Genomic DNA, 16,718 nt, shown 5'->3' on the forward strand with positions numbered 1-16,718 from the left:
CTCTGAAATGAGGTATTCATCTTTTACTTGAATGCTTCCAGAGAAGGGAAGCTCACTAATGGGTATATTGCACTTCTGGAAAATGTAGTTAGGAAATGTTTCTTTGTGTTGAGTCAAAAATCTGCATCTGGGCTGGGTGCAGTAGCTCACGCCTATAATCCCAGCACTTTGAGAGGCCAAAGCAGGCAGATCAGTTGAGGTCAGGAGTTCGAGACCAGCCTGGCAACATGGTGAAACCCCATCTCTACTAAAAAAAAAAAAAAAAAAAAAAATTGCCAGGCATGGTGGTGCATGCCTGTAATTCCAGCTGCTCAGGAAGCTGAGGCATTAAAATCACTTGAACCTGGGAGGTAGAGTTTGCAGTGAGCCAAGATTGTACCACTGCACTCCAGCCTAGGTGATGGAATGAGACTCTGTCAAAAAAAAAAAAAAAAAAAAAAAAATCCCCTGCATCTATTTAACTTCCTACATTTAGTCATACCTCTGCTTCTGTAACCATACTTTCTTATTCCCTTTTGTATTGTTATAACTGAATATCTGAGATTGGATAATAAATAAAGAGAAGTGGTTTATTTAGCTCATGATTCTGCCGGCTGGGAAGTTTGAGAAGCATGATGCTGGTATCTTTTTGGCTTCCAGTACGGGCTTTTATGCTGTGTCACAACATGGCAGAAGGTGGAAGCGGACATGTATGAAGAGGCAAAACTTGAAGATGATGTCCTTCTTCATAACAACCTGCTCTCATAAGAACTAATTCATTCTTGCAAAAACCAATCTTGTCTTACTACTGCAAGAAAGACACCAAGCCATTCACAAGGGACCCACCCCTATGACCCAAACACTTACCACTAGGCCCCACCTCCCAATGCCACCACACTGGGAGTCAAATTTCAACATGAGTTTTGCTGGGGACAAACCATATCAATAGCACACACTGAAGGAAATTAATCTTTCTCTACCATTACAGCTATCAGTTCTCGTAGGAATTACCTTGTTCTGAACTAAGACCTTTGTTTTTTCTCTAGGTCCCTTCTAAGCACATAACCACATCAGGTCTTGATTGTTTTAAGATTTAAGATAGTAAACTACATCATGGTACGGATCCTGAAGTTTCCTTTTACAGTATGCAGAGGGAAATTCTTTGAGTGAAAGGAAAGAATGCAGGATTCAGTGTCGAAGTCTGTCTTTAGGAGTTATACATTTAAAGATTAATTAATCACTCAGTATTTTGTCATGGGCAAGGCATAATTCCAGGAAAGTAAGAGCTGTTCTACCCTCAAGGAGTTAATAGTCAAATCAGAGATGCAAAATGCAGGTGCAGATTAGAATTCCAGTGAGAGAAATACAACAGATTAAAAAAAAATACTACAAAATCAGACGAAGGGAGGGGTCCCTGTGAGTGTAGTTAAGGAAGCCTTGCTAGTTGTCCTGGGCTGGAAGCCTGAACACCACTCTCACGGTGGATGCCTCAGAGTGTGATACTCTCAGCTTCCCTGGTGACTTGGTAATGGCCTTTGGTCTTGATGGGGACTATCCCTGTGACATGCCCAGCTGTCTGAAAACAAAGACCACTCTTTATAGATAAGAGCAAAGAAATGTCAGTATGTCTGGGAGGCATCTCTTTTGTAAATAAAATTTAAAGACAGGATCATAATTCATGGTAAGGCTATGAACAGGATTCAGGACATGCTGTTCTCTGTGCTGCTGCATTACCAGCAGTTCATGATATCTGTGGAAGAACCAGAAAGGCCTTGTTAAAATGAGGGGACCACGGAAGAACCAACTCTGGTAGAAGGAGGCCTTTGGGAACAGAAGGTGATACCAAAAGGAGCCTTGATCTTCTCAGCTCAGCTCCAGTTGGCTGATGCTAAGCAGAAGCCCCCGTGCTCTCCAGCCTGTTCGTCAGCCTCTTCTCAGCTATATCCCAGCTCTTCTGTAACCTCTGGGGGTGCTGACCACAGTATCTCTCCTCCTTTAAGTTTTTGGCGTCTAGGCTCCTACGGCTCCACTGGCTTCAGTCTTTTTCCCGGGTGCCCAGCCTCTTCTTTGGTGTGAATGCCTTTCTGGCCCTCTAATCTTCTGTTTCTCTCCCTGAGTGGCCTCTGCTTTCTGATGTCATCTGTCACCTATACACTGAGGACACTCTAGCCAACCTCCTGGCTTTTAGACCTGTATGTTCACCTGTTAACTAGAAATCTTCGCTAATATGTGCAGCAGCTTCCTCAAACATGGTATCTCCAAACCGAGACTAGTTTTTTTTTCTTTAGCGAGCTTGTTTCTCTTATAATCATTTACCTTGGTTGAGTCTTATTACCCCATCTTCTAAGCTGCGAATGTCTGTGTTGTCTTTGCTTGCTTTCTTCCTTATTGCCTGCACCTAGTCACCAAAATCTGTTGATCCTACTCATTAATGTCTTTGGAATTTGTCCTTTTAGTGTCATAGTTCTGCCTCTTGTCGTCATTGAGCTATTTACATTAGTTTTTTACCTGGATGTCTCTTCTACCTCTTCTCCTACCAACCCCCACCCTCCAACCTCATCATTAGTTTTGTTTCTGTAAAAACTCGAATGAGATTAGAATTATTACCTTCTTTCCCCAGTACCTCTCACCCCCACTAAGCCTCCCCTGCTCATAACTTAAAGTCCTTCCTTTGGGTCGTAGCTTCTGCCACTTCTACCTTGCCCTCGTCCCTGGACTACCATTTCTCTAAAATATTTACAGGCCAACTTAAGACTCTTAGCTCCTAAAGGCCAGGAATTGCCTTCCTTATTTCTGTATTCTCAGCTTCTGGAAAAATACCTAACATGTAAGCAAACAATGAATATCTGTTCACATATGTATTATTTATAGGAGTCTCGGCAAGGACTTTCTGATCTGGGCAATTGGGGCTCAGAAAAGAGGGTCCCTGGCTCCTGGTGCCATTGCTGTCCTGTGGAAGGACTGAAATCATGGTTCTGATCTCCTGGGGCCCAGTGAAGGGTGCTGCACTAGTGCTTTCAACCCTGTCAGCTTTGCCTTTGATTCTGACCTTAGCAGTATCTCATCAAGTCTCCATCCATGTTGCAGGCACCCTCACCTGGTCTTTACCCTTTCTCTTGCATTTATGTTATATAGCAATACCATGGGATTTATTCATCTCTATATCAAAACCACACTATTATATCAAATTCCTATTTGAATAGAGTTACTTGTTATCAATGTATACGTGCCATAGAGTAAAGGCTTCCCCAGTTAGTTTTTGATCTAGTGAAACATTTTTTAAAATGGTTTTAATTTCTTGGCTATCTATACCTACATATAAAGAGGTTTTCTGTGATACATTTGTTTATGATTAGGTACATGTCCATTAATCCTTTTATTTATTTATTTATTTGAGATGGAATCTCGCTTTGTTGCCCAGGCTGGAGTGCAGTAAAGTGATCTTGCTCACTGCAATTTCTGCTTCCCAGGTTCAAGTGATCTTCCCACATCAGCCTCCCAAGTAGCTGGCTTACAGGTGCCCACCACCATGCCTGGCTAATATTTGTGTTTTTAGTATCAACATCACCATGTTGGCCAGGCTGTTCTAAAACTCCTAACTTCAGGTAATCCATCCACCTCAGCCTCCCAAAGTGCTGGGATTACAGGCATGAGCCACTGCACCATATAGCTGCTTTCATAGACAAAGTAATTAAAAATACTAGGTAATGAAGCCTTTTCTCCAATGGATTTTATGTTCCTTTGGGGACAGATAGGACTGTCTCTGGAAAGAGCACTGTACATCGAGTCTGGAAACTTGGGTTCTAATTATAGTTCTTTAATTTTTTTTTGTACTTTAATATTTTCCCGTTGTCAACTGGGAATAATCACAGTAGCTATAAATTGCCATTAAAAGTGTAAAAGATTTAAGTTATGTTTATATTTACCCCTTTCTAATATTGGTACAGAGGGATTTTTACAAGGTGACATCAGACCGTTTGGCCAGACTTGTAACTCTGTAATTTACAAGATCCTAATGTATTTAGAGAGCAGATTGGGGAGTGAAATCGATTATACAATTTGGTACATGTGAAACAAGATGCAGAAAGGCTGCACTGAAGATACAGCCTTTACACTGGCAGTGTCTAAGACTCCGTTTTACCAAGACACCAGCATAAATGTCAGAAGTACCACTTTAATGCCAGTTCTTTCTTTTAGTTTGAAAAAGAACTTCAGAGAATTTCGGAAGCCTATGAAAGTCTGGTCAAGTCTACCACCAAGCGAGAGTCACTGGACAAGGCGATGAGAAACAAATTGGAAGGCGAGATTAGAAGACTTCATGATTTCAACAGAGACCTCCGAGGCATGTTTATTCATGTTCTTTCTACCTAAACTATCTGTGTAGCTAAAAGCACGACTTCAGGGCCAGAGTGCTTTGCACAGGTAGACTAGGTTGTGTTGAATATTCTACCTGTGTTGAATAATCTGGTATATTTCAACCATCTGGGGAAGGGAGGAGGTGCTCAAAAAGCAGAATTGTTATTTTCTGCCTTGTGGGTTGTAGATTGCAGCATTGAGCTTTGGAAGTGACAGCCTATATGCGTGAGTCTGTTGAAGGAATGATTCTGTGTGTGGTTCCTTCTTGCTTTAAAAGTACTAAACTGTGATTCATGACTATGAGAATCCAAATGTTTGAAAAGATCAATGTTGGATGCACAACCCTTTCCACATCAGGCTGTCACTTGATAGCACTCTTTGAAAGGCAGCACTTAGGCTGGGCGTGGTGGCTCATGCCTGTAATCGCAGCACTTTGGGAGGCCGAGATGGGTGAATCACAAAGTCAGGAGTTCAAGACCATCCTGGCCAAGATGATGAAACCCTGTCTCTACTGAAAATACAAAAAAAATTAGCCAGGCATGGTGGCGGGTGCCTGTTATCCCAGCTACGTGAGAGGCTGAGGCAGAGAATTGCTTGAACCTGGGAGGTGGAGGTTACAGTGAGCCAAGATTGCACCACTGCACCCCAGCCTGGGCAACAGAGCGAGACTCCGTCTAAAAGAAAAAAAAAAGGCAGCACTTAAGTCTTGCTAGGTATAGTATAGAAGACAGAGCTAGACATATGTTCCTCTGGATGAAAAAATCCCCATAGTTGTGAAATAAGTAGACAATAAACTCGCTCAAAGATGAGAGCCACCTGCTGCTAGATTTTGGCAATCTCCAATGTGCACAATGAGTTACCCTATAAATGTTACTTCACTTTCAGCCAACCATTTTAAGTTGTTTCGTATGTCAAAACACTCAGTATCCTGATAGTACCCAGTAGCTAGATCCCACCTTTTCTGTTGCTATAAACGCTTTTGGGTTGAATGTCATCTGCATCCAGTGAATACTTGTTGAGTTGGATTATTTATTGAATAATTAAATATTTACCAAGTGGTTTGAGGAAACATAGAACTTGCTGTGTACAGTCTTCATACAGTAGGTCTTTTTGACTTTTTTGGGTATTTTTTTATTTTCATTTCTTTGATTCTGAGATACAGAGAGCTGTCACTGGCTAAAATATACAGCCGATGATCCAGATGAGACTAGGGCTGGGTTTGAGGCCAACGAGACTGCCCTTGTGAACCCTTCAAATCAGAGGTTTGCTGGCCTTGGAAGCAGTGAGGTGGTTTTTCGCAGCACCTGTCCCTAGCTGCCTGCTGCTGTTGCATATCCTTTGGCATTAGATGGCATAAAGTCACAGTGGCATCTGAAGCCTTTTCTTTTGATATTTCGGGACACAGTTATTGTCTGTCCCCAAGTTGTTCCATTTGAGGCTCCTGCCTGAGCATCATTTCCTCCCTAGCTCTTCAGCTCCCACCTGAACATCTCTTCCTCCCCAGCTCTTGGCACCTTTTGCATTTCTCAGTTAGATGATGACTTCAATCTGTATACATGTCTTATTTTTTATTTATTTTTTTTTTGAGACAGAGTTCGGTCTTGTTACCCAGGCTGGAGTGCAATGGCACGATCTCGGCTGATTGCAACCACCGCCTCCTGGGTTCAAGGAATTCTCCTGCCTCAGCCTCCCGAGTAGCTGGGACTACAGGCATGCGCCACCATGCCCAGCTAATTTTTGTATTTTTAGTAGAGATGGGGTTTCAACATGTTGACCGAGATGGTCTCCATCTCTTGACCTCGTGATCCACCTGCCTCGGCCTCCCAAAGTAATCCATATACATTTCTTTGTAATCATTTCCTCTTTGTTCATAGATCGACTGGAGACTGCCAACAGGCAACTATCCAGCAGGGAATACGAAGGGCATGAAGACAAAGCTGCAGAGGGGCATTATGCTTCCCAGAGTGAGTCTCCACTTATTTATTTATCCCACAACTTGCTTGTTTAAAAACGGGGGCCTGAGGGAAGAATCATGTTAGTTTCAAGTAGGTTTTGTACTGTTTGCTTTTTGTTTGTTAATTTAGCCTACAACCTATTGGTCTCAGATGAGGCTCACCTAGGTCTGCCTGAGACAAAGCTGAGGTCGCTATGTGTTGCTTCAATAGTTTTTATTCTGTCCTTCTGACCTACAGTTTCTCTCTGTCTCTCTATAATACACTTCAAGCAATGGCAACTTCACAGCATGTCCTGGCACTCACTGCTTCAGATAATATATGACTCTTTTTCTCCAGGAAAGGGAAGGAGGCCTAGTGGTGGGGTTTGGTTATCTCTGGGCAGGTATTGTCCTCATGTAGGTTGTAGAGTTCTAGACTGGCTACCCCTGGCCAATGTGCAAGCCATCTAAGTGATCGCATTATGTATCTCCATGTGTGACACTCATTTCCAGAAGCCACTGAGTCCATTTCAGCCAGAAATAATGAACAGTGGCTTTGTAAGCCTTGATTTATTGAGAGAATATTTTATTAATTGCAGCAGAGGCAAATGATAGAATTAAATGGATTTTGAGAAAACATTGATCAGGATTTGAATTTCTGCATGTTCATTGCAGTAGCCAGAAATTTAAATATCCAACTGTCTTTTTTTAAACTGTTTTGAAAATTGAATTTATATCTATATCATAATTCTCAATAAGATTATGAGTAAGTGCTCACAAAGTTAAGACAATTCAGAACAAAAAGTAATGTATTCAGGTACTAACCATCTGTCTTAAGATAGTGGTCTTCTGATGTGTGGGTTCCTCATGCAGCTCTACATTTTAAAGAATGGAAAAATTTTGGTTGAATTTTCTAATTTCCAAACTGGTTAGGTTTAACTCCTCTGTGTGCCCCAGATTGACTCATGATTGCATTCCAGCTATTAATACTAGCTCCATTTTTTAAATCCTGTTTTTTGCAAATGGACACTAATAATATCTAGGGCTTTTGCCTGGGATTCCTTTGTGGTCTCAGATGATTGGCCTTTGTTCCAGATTCACATGAAAGGCTGTATCAGCACTTTGAATTACTTGCTTTTGTAACAAAATTTATCTTGTATCTCTTCTTATGGGTGCAATAGATCTCACCTCAGTTTCATTTGAAAGGTGAGTTGTCTTTACCACTTGCATTTAGGATTGTGACACATTCCTTCTGGATAACTGCATGCCTAGGTATAGTAAGTGTCTCTGGCAGGAATGTCAGCAATGCCAGTGTTGTGCACACTGTGGGTATTCTGCCTTCTTGTCAGGGATGTAATTTGATCACTTAGTTCAGGTCAAAATGGAAAAGCCAGTTAATTTCACCTGATGGGCATTGTTCTGGCCTCCCAGCCAAGGCTGGTACAGAGTAATGAGGTTTGGTGCTCTGTGAACTCAGAAATGTTCTTCAGAAAGTCTTTAACCTTCTGGTTCAAAGCTGAAAGATCAGTTATCAAGCAAAGAGGCCCTTTCAGCTTTACAGGGCATTATTTGCTCTGTGCAAATATGCTCCACTGTGTTCCAAAGGCAAAAACAAGAGAGACCATAGGCATTTTTCAACTGCTTAAAGGTATCTCAGTGTCAATGCGTAGTGTAATTGAATCTAGGCAGAGCATTTCAAGCAGGTTTGGTAATGGTGATACCTAACCAATTTTCCTACACCTAATCTTTACAGAACACTTTGTGCCTTCACAGCTTTATAATTATTTACATTAGTTTTTTTTTCTCTCCTAGTGTGGCCAAGGGATAAAACCAAGATGTTATTTCAAATTTATAGTTAGATTGTTTTCTTAGTGAGTTGTAAGAATTATTACGTAAATCAGCATGTCCCCCACATATATATGTTACGGATATTTTCTCCAGTTGTTTTATATCTTACAGAAGATGTTTTTACGTGGACATATTTATGCCTTCAAGGTTTTCTGTCCTGCTTAGAAATACTTTTTACCCTCCCAGATAATAGTAATATTCACCAATGTTTTCTTCAAATATGAGTATGATTGCATTGTTTACAAGGACACATTTAGGAAACTAACTTGGGAGGCAGAGCAGAGGAGAGATTGATGAGGAACTATCCCAGAGGCAAGGAGGCTAGTTAGCAGGTATTTCAGTCTAGCATCTGGAGAGGAGATGGAAAGCTCATGAACTAAGCCAGTAGAAATAGCAAGGAAGAGTAGGGGACAGACAAACAAGTGACATATTTGTAGGACTTCGTTGACCAATTGAATAATGGCAGTGAGGGAAAGGGATGTGACTGGGGCAACTAGATGGATGATCCCCCTTTACAGATAAAACATAGGGGGAGCAGGTTGGGATTAGATAATGACTTAACGCTTGAACATGTTCGTCATCTCATCTTGCAGCCCAGAGCTCAGTGAGCAGGTATACCAATAGGTGCAAAGATAACTCAGCAGGTTGGATGGGTGGTGCTCTCTGTCAGGCTCTTATTTTAGCATGTGGGTACAGAATGGCAGGCATGAATTATTGCCTCTCTTCCTGGTTATTAATGTGTCTCATGATCTGTGTATTTGTTCAGAAACCCTATTGTTAGAATAAATTTCTATTTCCTAGTGAGTATAATTATAGCTATTGCCCACTTAAGAGAAGCCATCCTTTTCAAGTGAGTTTTTTGTGATTCTAGCACTTGATTAAGAGAAAGGCAAGACTGCAATAAAAGTTGTATCTCGGGGTAATACATACCAAGAAGTCAAGGTTAGGTTGTGAAGCTCCTGCCAGCCACTTTGGCAATGAGAGAGTCACAGGGAAAGGGGAAGCAGAGAATAACATGTTCAGCTTTTTTGTCACATGGAAGCTAGGCATCCAAGTGTAAGAACACCCAGAACACCGAGCCAGCTCTTGCAGTTGAAGCCGTAGGTGGGACTTGAAAGATCTCCCAGTTAATGGAGGGAGGAGGTCCTTTCTGGCCATATTTAAACACTTCCCTCTGCTCAGGGTACTTTTCTTCTAAAAACTGAACTCCGCACTTAAGTTGGAGTTTCATGAAGGCCTTGATGGACTGCCTGGGTAATCACTACTTAATTCTAAAGATTGAAGTGGACATTAAACAGGCTCATTGTATTCCCCTCAGTCATGAGATTTGTCTATAGGAAAAATCTTGAGGAATTAAGTGCTTAGGAGCTTGATGCCCTTGAGGAATTTTTTTGCCCTGTCACCTCATGGTATTGTAACATTCTCTTTGGAGGAATTCAGCTTTTTGTTTGTGTATGAATTTTCTGGTCTGTCTTGTTTGTTTTTCCAAATGCTTTTACAGCTTATAGAATGGTGATGTCAAAGTCAAATTGCTCCTGAAAAACAGGGCATCTAGCCAACTCCTGTTTTATTTGACTGTGAGAAACTCGAGCTTCTTTGTCTCTTAACTAAGGTTCTCATTTTTCCCCTTCATTTGTCACAACACACATGCACACCAGAGGCAGGTTACTGTCTGCTAAAGGCAGAACCCCTGGAAATACCTCTTACCATTCTTAGCTGTGTCTTCTCATGGAAACTTTTTTAAACTGTTTCTTTCTTAAAATGGATAGCTCTGCAGAATTCCCATCAGCTCTAGGCCAGAAAGCCAAAACTAAAATATTAGATGTGAAGAAACTGAACTGGTAGAAATGAAATTTCATTTTATTGGGGTTTTTAAATAGATGTGTTGGAGCTTTGTCATATTCTTGAATTGAGTGGGAACTGATTAGCTCTGGCATGTTTGTGTTATGCCAGGATAAACCCAAGCCATGTTTAAAGGTTGCACAAGAACTTATCTCCATCGCTTTGGGATTTGCTAGGCACTCCGTGTTCAACATATCTGGTTAAACTTAAGTCTATGTACGTTAAGATTCTGGCTGTTAAATGATGCGCCTCTCTAAGAACAGAAGATCCCTTGGACATTCAGTGATTTGTTTAAAACAACATATTGATGAGTCGTGGATGTAAATGAGTCAGAACTATATGCATTTGACTTCCCTTAAAATTCTTGCAGTTTTAAAAATTAGCAGAAAAAAAATGTGTTGGACCATATTGCTTTAAAAATAATAATTTGCCATTTTCAGTGTAGCTGGCATCATCTTACCTTTAAATCTTATGTTAGCTATTTTAGTTTTCTGTCTCTTATAGAACCTAAAAGAGACTAAAATAATTTTCTAAAGGAAAATCCAATCCCTCCTGGTTTTTGGATTTCCATAGGTCTTGTGTGAACCACAGATCAGAAATTAAAATGACATAAGCATTTATTCTCTTGACCCACATAGAACATAAGGAGATTATTCTGAATCCTCATAGGTTTCATTACATCAGATGCTGTGGTTTTCTATCAAGCATCATTAGGAAGGAAGACTAGATGTTGTCACACATGAACACACTGTTTTACCACCTCTCATGGCCAGCCAGCATTAGCACTTGCGACTCCTCTTGACTCTGGGCTCCTTGGGGCAAAGCTCCTGTTCCAGCATCCCGTAAGGTCATGATTTATTTGTGTGACACTCCACGATATGGAAGAACCGTAGATGTTCTTTACCAGTATTCATCTCCCATCCCACTAAAACCCCTTGCATCTTCATGTACCTGGCATTCAATAAATGTTTACTGAGAGAATGAATAAAAGTGGAAAATCCTAGTGACAATAGGCTTGAAATTATCTTTATGCAGCATCAGTATCAAAATAATCTTTTAAACTCAACATTCCAGTCATGTTGAGAGAAACCTCAGGTAATTCTCTGTTACTTCAAGACATTAGGGCAAAAATTATTAAACAAACTGCTGTCAGAATAAAAGCGATTTAAAAATAGCTGAATTTCTTTTTTAGCATTCTTTCTCCTTTCCTAGAGTAGAAGCATATCCAGGTAATGGGAGTCTTTCATTATTCAGAATAATAGTATTTCTCAAGAAAGTTGATGTTAGTATCGTCCATTTTTGGTTCCTTTAACTACTTTTCTTTTTTTAAAAATTGTACTTTGGGCTCTGGGGTACATGTGTACATCCTGCATCCTGCAGGATTGTTGCATAGGCACATACATGCCATGGTGGTTTGCTGTCTCCATATCCGCCACTCCCCTTCACCTACATCAGGCATTTCTCCAAGTGTTATCCCTCTCCATCCTCCCCGCCCCACCGCTCTCCTTCCCCTTGCCTTCCCTCCACCCCCCCCCCCCACCTAGCTCAGTGACTGTTGTTCCCTTCCCTCTGCCCAAGTATTCTCATTGTTCATCACTGACCTGTGAGTGAAAACATGCGGTGTTTGGTTTTCTGTTCTTTTGGCAGATTGCTGAGAATGATGGTTTCTAGATTCATTCATGTGTCTACAGAGGAAATGAACTCATTGTTTTTTACTGCTGCACAGTATTGCATGGTGTTTATGTGCCACATTTTCTTTGTCTAGTCTATCATTGATGGGCATTTGGTCTTTGCTATCGTAAACAGCGCCTCAATGAACATACATGTGCATGTGTCTTTATAATAGAACGATTTATAATCCTTTGAGTATATACCCAGTAATGTGATTGCTGAGTCAAATGGAATTTCTATATCTAGATCCTTGAGGAATCGCCACAGTGTCTTCCATAATGGTTGAACTAATGTACACTCTCACTAACAGTGTAAAAGTGTTCCTTTTTCTCCCTACCCTGTCCAGCATCTGATGTCTCCAGATTTTTTAATTATTGCCATTCTAACTGGTGTGAGATGGTATCTCAATGTGGTTTTGATTTGCATTTCTCTAATGACCAATGATGATGAGCATTTTTCTATGTTTGTTGGCTGCATAAATATCTTCTTTTGAAAAGTGTCTGTTCACATTCTTTGCCCACTTTTGAATAGGTATGTTTGTTTTTTTCTTGTAAATCTGCTTGAGTTCTTTGTAGATTCTGGATATTAGCCCTTTGTCAGATGGGTAGATTGCAAAAATTTTTTCCCATTCTATTGGTTGTCGGTTTACTCTAATGATTGTTTCTTTTGCTGTGCAGAAGCTCTTAAGTTTAATTAGATCCCATTTGTCTATTTTGGCTTTTGCTACCATTGCTATTGGTGTTGTAGTCATGAAGTCCTTGCCTGTGCCTGTGTCCTGAATGGTGTTGCCTAGGCTAAAAAAGAAAACTACAGGCCAATATCCATGATGAACACTGATGCAAAAATTTTCAATAAAATACTGGCAAACCAAATCTAACAGCACATCAAAAAGCTTATCCATCATGATCAAGTAGGCTTTATCCTGGGGATGCAAGGCTGGTTCAACATACTCAAGTCTATAAACGTAATTCACCACATAAACAGAACCAAAGACAAAAACCACATGATTATCTCAACAGATGCAGAGAAGGCCTTCAACAAAATTCAACAACCTATTATGCTAAAAACTCTCAATAAACTAGGTATCAGTAGAACGTATCTCAAAATAATGAAAGCTATTTACTATAAGCCCAAAGCCAATATCATACTGAATGGGCAAAAACTGGAAGTATTCCCTTTAAAAACTGGCACTAGATAAGGATGCTCTCTCTCACCACTTCTTTTCAGTATAGTATTGGAAGTTCTAGCCAGAGCAATTAGGGAAAAAAAAAAAGAAAAAGAAAAAGAAAAGAAAAGAAATAAAGGGCATTCAGTTAGGAAAAGAAGAAGTCAAATTGTGCCCATTTGCAGACAACATGATTGTATATTTAGAAGACCCCATTGTCTCAGCCCAAAACCTCCTTAAGCTGATAAGCAACTTCAGCAAAGTCTCAGGTTACAACATCAATGTACAGAAATAACAAGCATTCCTATACACTGGCAACAGACAAACAAGAGAGCCAAATCATGAGCGAACTCCCATTTACAATTGCTACAAAGAGAATAAAATACCTAGGAATACAACTAACAAAGGATGTAAAAGATCTCTTCAAGGAGAACTAAAAACCACTGCTCAAGGAAATAAGAGAGGACACAAAAAGATGGAAAAACATTCCAGGCTTATGGTTAGGAAGAATCAATATTGTTAAAATGGCCATACTACCCAAAGTGATTTATAGATTCAATGCTATCCCCATCAAGCTACTATTGACCTTCTTCACAGAACTGGAAAAAAACACTTTAAACATCATATGGAACCAAAAGAGAGCCTGCATAGCCAAGACAATCCTAAGCAAAAAGAACAAAGCTGGAGGCCTCATGCTACCTGACTTCAAACTATATTACAAGGCTACAGTAATCAAAACAGCATGGTACCGGTACCAAAACAGAGATATAGACCAATGGAACAGGACAGAGGCCTTGGAGGCAATGCCACACCTCTACAACCATCTGATCTTTAAAACCTGACAAAAACAAGCAATGGGGAAAGGAGTCCCTATTTAATAAATGGTGTTGGGAAAACTGGGTAGCCATATGCAGGAAGCTGAAACTGGACCCCTTCCTTACACCTTACACAAAAATTAACTCCAGATGGATTAAAGATTTAAACATAAGAACTAACACCATAAAAACTCCTTCTCATTTACCCTGCTGTGGATATGCTGGAGGTGAGAATTGGCCTGGTATACAAAGGTTTTTTGTTTTGTTTATTTTGAAATGGAGTCTCACTCTTTCACTAGGTTGGAGTGCAGTGGCATGATCTCAGCTCACTGTAACCTCCACCTCCCCAGTTTAAATGATTCTCCTGCTTCCATCTCCCAAGTAGCTGGAACTACAGGCGTACACCACTACACCAAGCTAATTTTTGTATTTTTAGTAGAGATGGAGTTTTACCATGTTGGCCAGGATGGTCTTGATCTCATGACCTCGTGATCCACCTGCCTCAGCCTCCCAACGTTCTGGGATTACAGGCATGAGCCACCGCGCCTTGCCTATAAAGGTTTTGGTAGCAACTGGCCAGGTGCTCAGAGCAGCCAATCCATAGGCCATGCTGGACACTGCAGATCTGTACCATGGGCAAAGGGGAAGGATTGTCGAGGAAATCTGCCAGAGTGACATTATTTTGATCAAGTAAGTTGTGTTAACTGATTCTCCTGAAAGATGACCCTTCCGTTTAGTAGGACTATGCAGTTAAGTTTTGTAGGTCCAAACTCCAGAAAATTGTCTGGGATCAGTTGACACATCTACTTGAGTCCTGGTGTCTCATAGACTGAGAGACCTGAAGTTAGATGCTTAATTGCCTCCACCTCTATTTCCTTTAAAGTAATAGGAAATAGAATCTCCTATTCTGGTGGCTGAATCTCCCAATTTAGCCACCAGAGCTCGGAGGGCTGACCAGTGATAGGAAATATGAAGCAGAGTTTATAAAATACATGTATTAATGCAACACTTCTCTCTGCCTTCTTGCATCTATTTTAACATGCACCTTCTCCAGAAGAGCCTGCCAACTTTCAGGGTAGGGGAGTGGGCTGTGTTCCCAAAAAATGGCTGCATAGTTTACTGAGCCTCGCTAACTTTGGAAAGCAAAGCATGTGAGTGCTTCAGCCCACTTGATCAACCTTGACAGGCAGCGCTGAGAGACTTCAGACCTACATGACAACCAGAAGTGCACAATGCCTGCAGGGCATCTGTTTATGTTCAATCAAATTTCCTCTCCAAGTGTGAAAATTAATGTTACTCAATTTAGGCTCAAGTTAGGCTCCAATTTGCCATGCTTAAAGAATGGAGCTGATTGAAGAATGCCTCTTGGTCATGTGTTGTCTGGCCTTTAACAACTAAACATGGGTTATGATTTTCATGTTGTTGGTTTTAAAATTATTTATTTGTTTGGCTTTTCCTATTACATATAAGGTTGAAGAATCAAGCATCTTAAACTTTTTAATATTCCTTGCACTACTTAGCCAGATAGATAGATGGTGTAAGCATAAACTGAAAAACATACTAAAATCCATTTGCATTTCTCTGGCATTAGGGAACCCTTGCTTTCCCTAACAATTCAGAACCAGGAAATCCACGTTCAGGCCTAAGATTAAATTAAATGGCAGTTGCTTAGGGAAGAGTTCCTGAGATAGGGTTAGATCTTCCTTTTACATACTCCCCCAGCCCTGTGTACTTTTTTCCTCTGTAAACACTCATCACAACTGTAAAGAAGTAATTGTTTGGATAATTCTTTTTTATCTTCACCCACTAAACTGTACACACCATAAAGGTAGGGGCCCTGTCTGTCATCTTCACATTGCGGTCGCAACTTTTTGTATTTTCAGAACCTGGCATCGTGCCTGGCACTTAGAGGCATTTAATAAATATTTTCTGGACATCGAATGAAATGATCATTATTATTTATTCCAGAAAACAGTCATAGACTATCTACTGTCAACTCACTATGTTTTAGGCCACAAGTCAGCAAACTCTTTCTTTTAAGGGCCAGCTGGTAAATACTGCAGGCTTTGAAAGCCACAGCTACTCAACTCTGTCCCTGTAGCCCCAAAGCCACCATAGATGATCCATAAACAAATGGGTGTAGCCGTGTTCTAATAAAAACCTTATTTACCGAAACAGGCGATGAGCTGGGTTTGGCCTGCAGGTCATACTTTGCCAACCTCAGTTCCAGGAACTAGCCATGGAAAAGGAAGAAGGAGGAACCCTAACAAAAGGAGAAAATATTGAAGGAGGATGCAAAATAAAGAACATCAAATGTATTCCCTAGATCTTACTTCGTCAATTGCTTTAATATATAAATCAGGATATAATTGTTATTTTCTCTCTTAATCCCACATCCAGGGAAAATAATTACTATCATTTTAGAAAAACAGTAAAAACTGAGACACAGAACGCAGTCAAAAATTTTACTTACCCAGTGAGGATTCAAAATTAGCTAATGATGGAGATAGGGATGGGCAGGACTATCCCTGTGGTTAGCCATGATAGTTCATTGGCTGGAGAGTGAGGTCTTAGGGGTGCCTCTCCCAGTGGTGCCATAAATTCTCACCATAAGCATCCTACTGTGAAATGGGGCCTGCAGATATGGATATCAGATTTGGAGTGTACCTTAAAGGTTACAAGTGTGGTTACCACCAGTGCATATGTCTTCAGAACCAGAGCCCAGTAACCAGCCATCTGATGGCCGCCATAAGTGACAATGCCTTTGAGGCTGTGGATCTGCTGGTTAAAAGTGTATTCTCAGATGGAGTTGCAGGTTTGCTTCCCAGTTTCCATCCTTCAGGTCCTGCCTTGTTCAGGCCAGCCGGCTGTGGTCATTTAACAAAGGTAACAGCTGCAAACACTAGTTGAACACTAATTGAGCACTTAGTATGAGCCAAGCACTCTGCCAGCTTCCACAGGCACATTGTCTCTTCTCCTGTTCCAAACAAATGTTGGAGGTAAGTACTGCAGGTATTTTACAGATGGGGAGATTGAGGCACAGGAAGATTAACTTGTCCATGGTCTTACAGGCTGATAAGTGAAGCAGACAGATTTTGAACCCAGGTCA

General features: G+C 40.7%; 1 protein-coding gene across 6 annotated transcripts in view; it reads left to right on the forward strand.

The window, feature by feature from the left end:
* AMOTL1 (angiomotin like 1) overlaps window positions 1–16,718 on the forward strand; it is a 170,431-nt gene that overhangs the window by 116,004 nt on the left and 37,709 nt on the right. For all 6 annotated transcript variants that reach the window (XM_039471276.2, XM_010332952.3, XM_010332953.3 and 3 more), the window contains 2 exons: window positions 4,177–4,321; window positions 6,210–6,299. In XM_039471276.2, coding sequence (XP_039327210.1) covers window positions 4,177–4,321; window positions 6,210–6,299 — 235 coding nt within the window. The remainder of the gene's footprint in view (window positions 1–4,176; window positions 4,322–6,209; window positions 6,300–16,718) is intronic.

Source organism: Saimiri boliviensis, chromosome 6, assembly GCF_048565385.1.
Source record: "Saimiri boliviensis isolate mSaiBol1 chromosome 6, mSaiBol1.pri, whole genome shotgun sequence".
Taxonomy (NCBI): Eukaryota; Metazoa; Chordata; class Mammalia; order Primates; family Cebidae; genus Saimiri; species Saimiri boliviensis.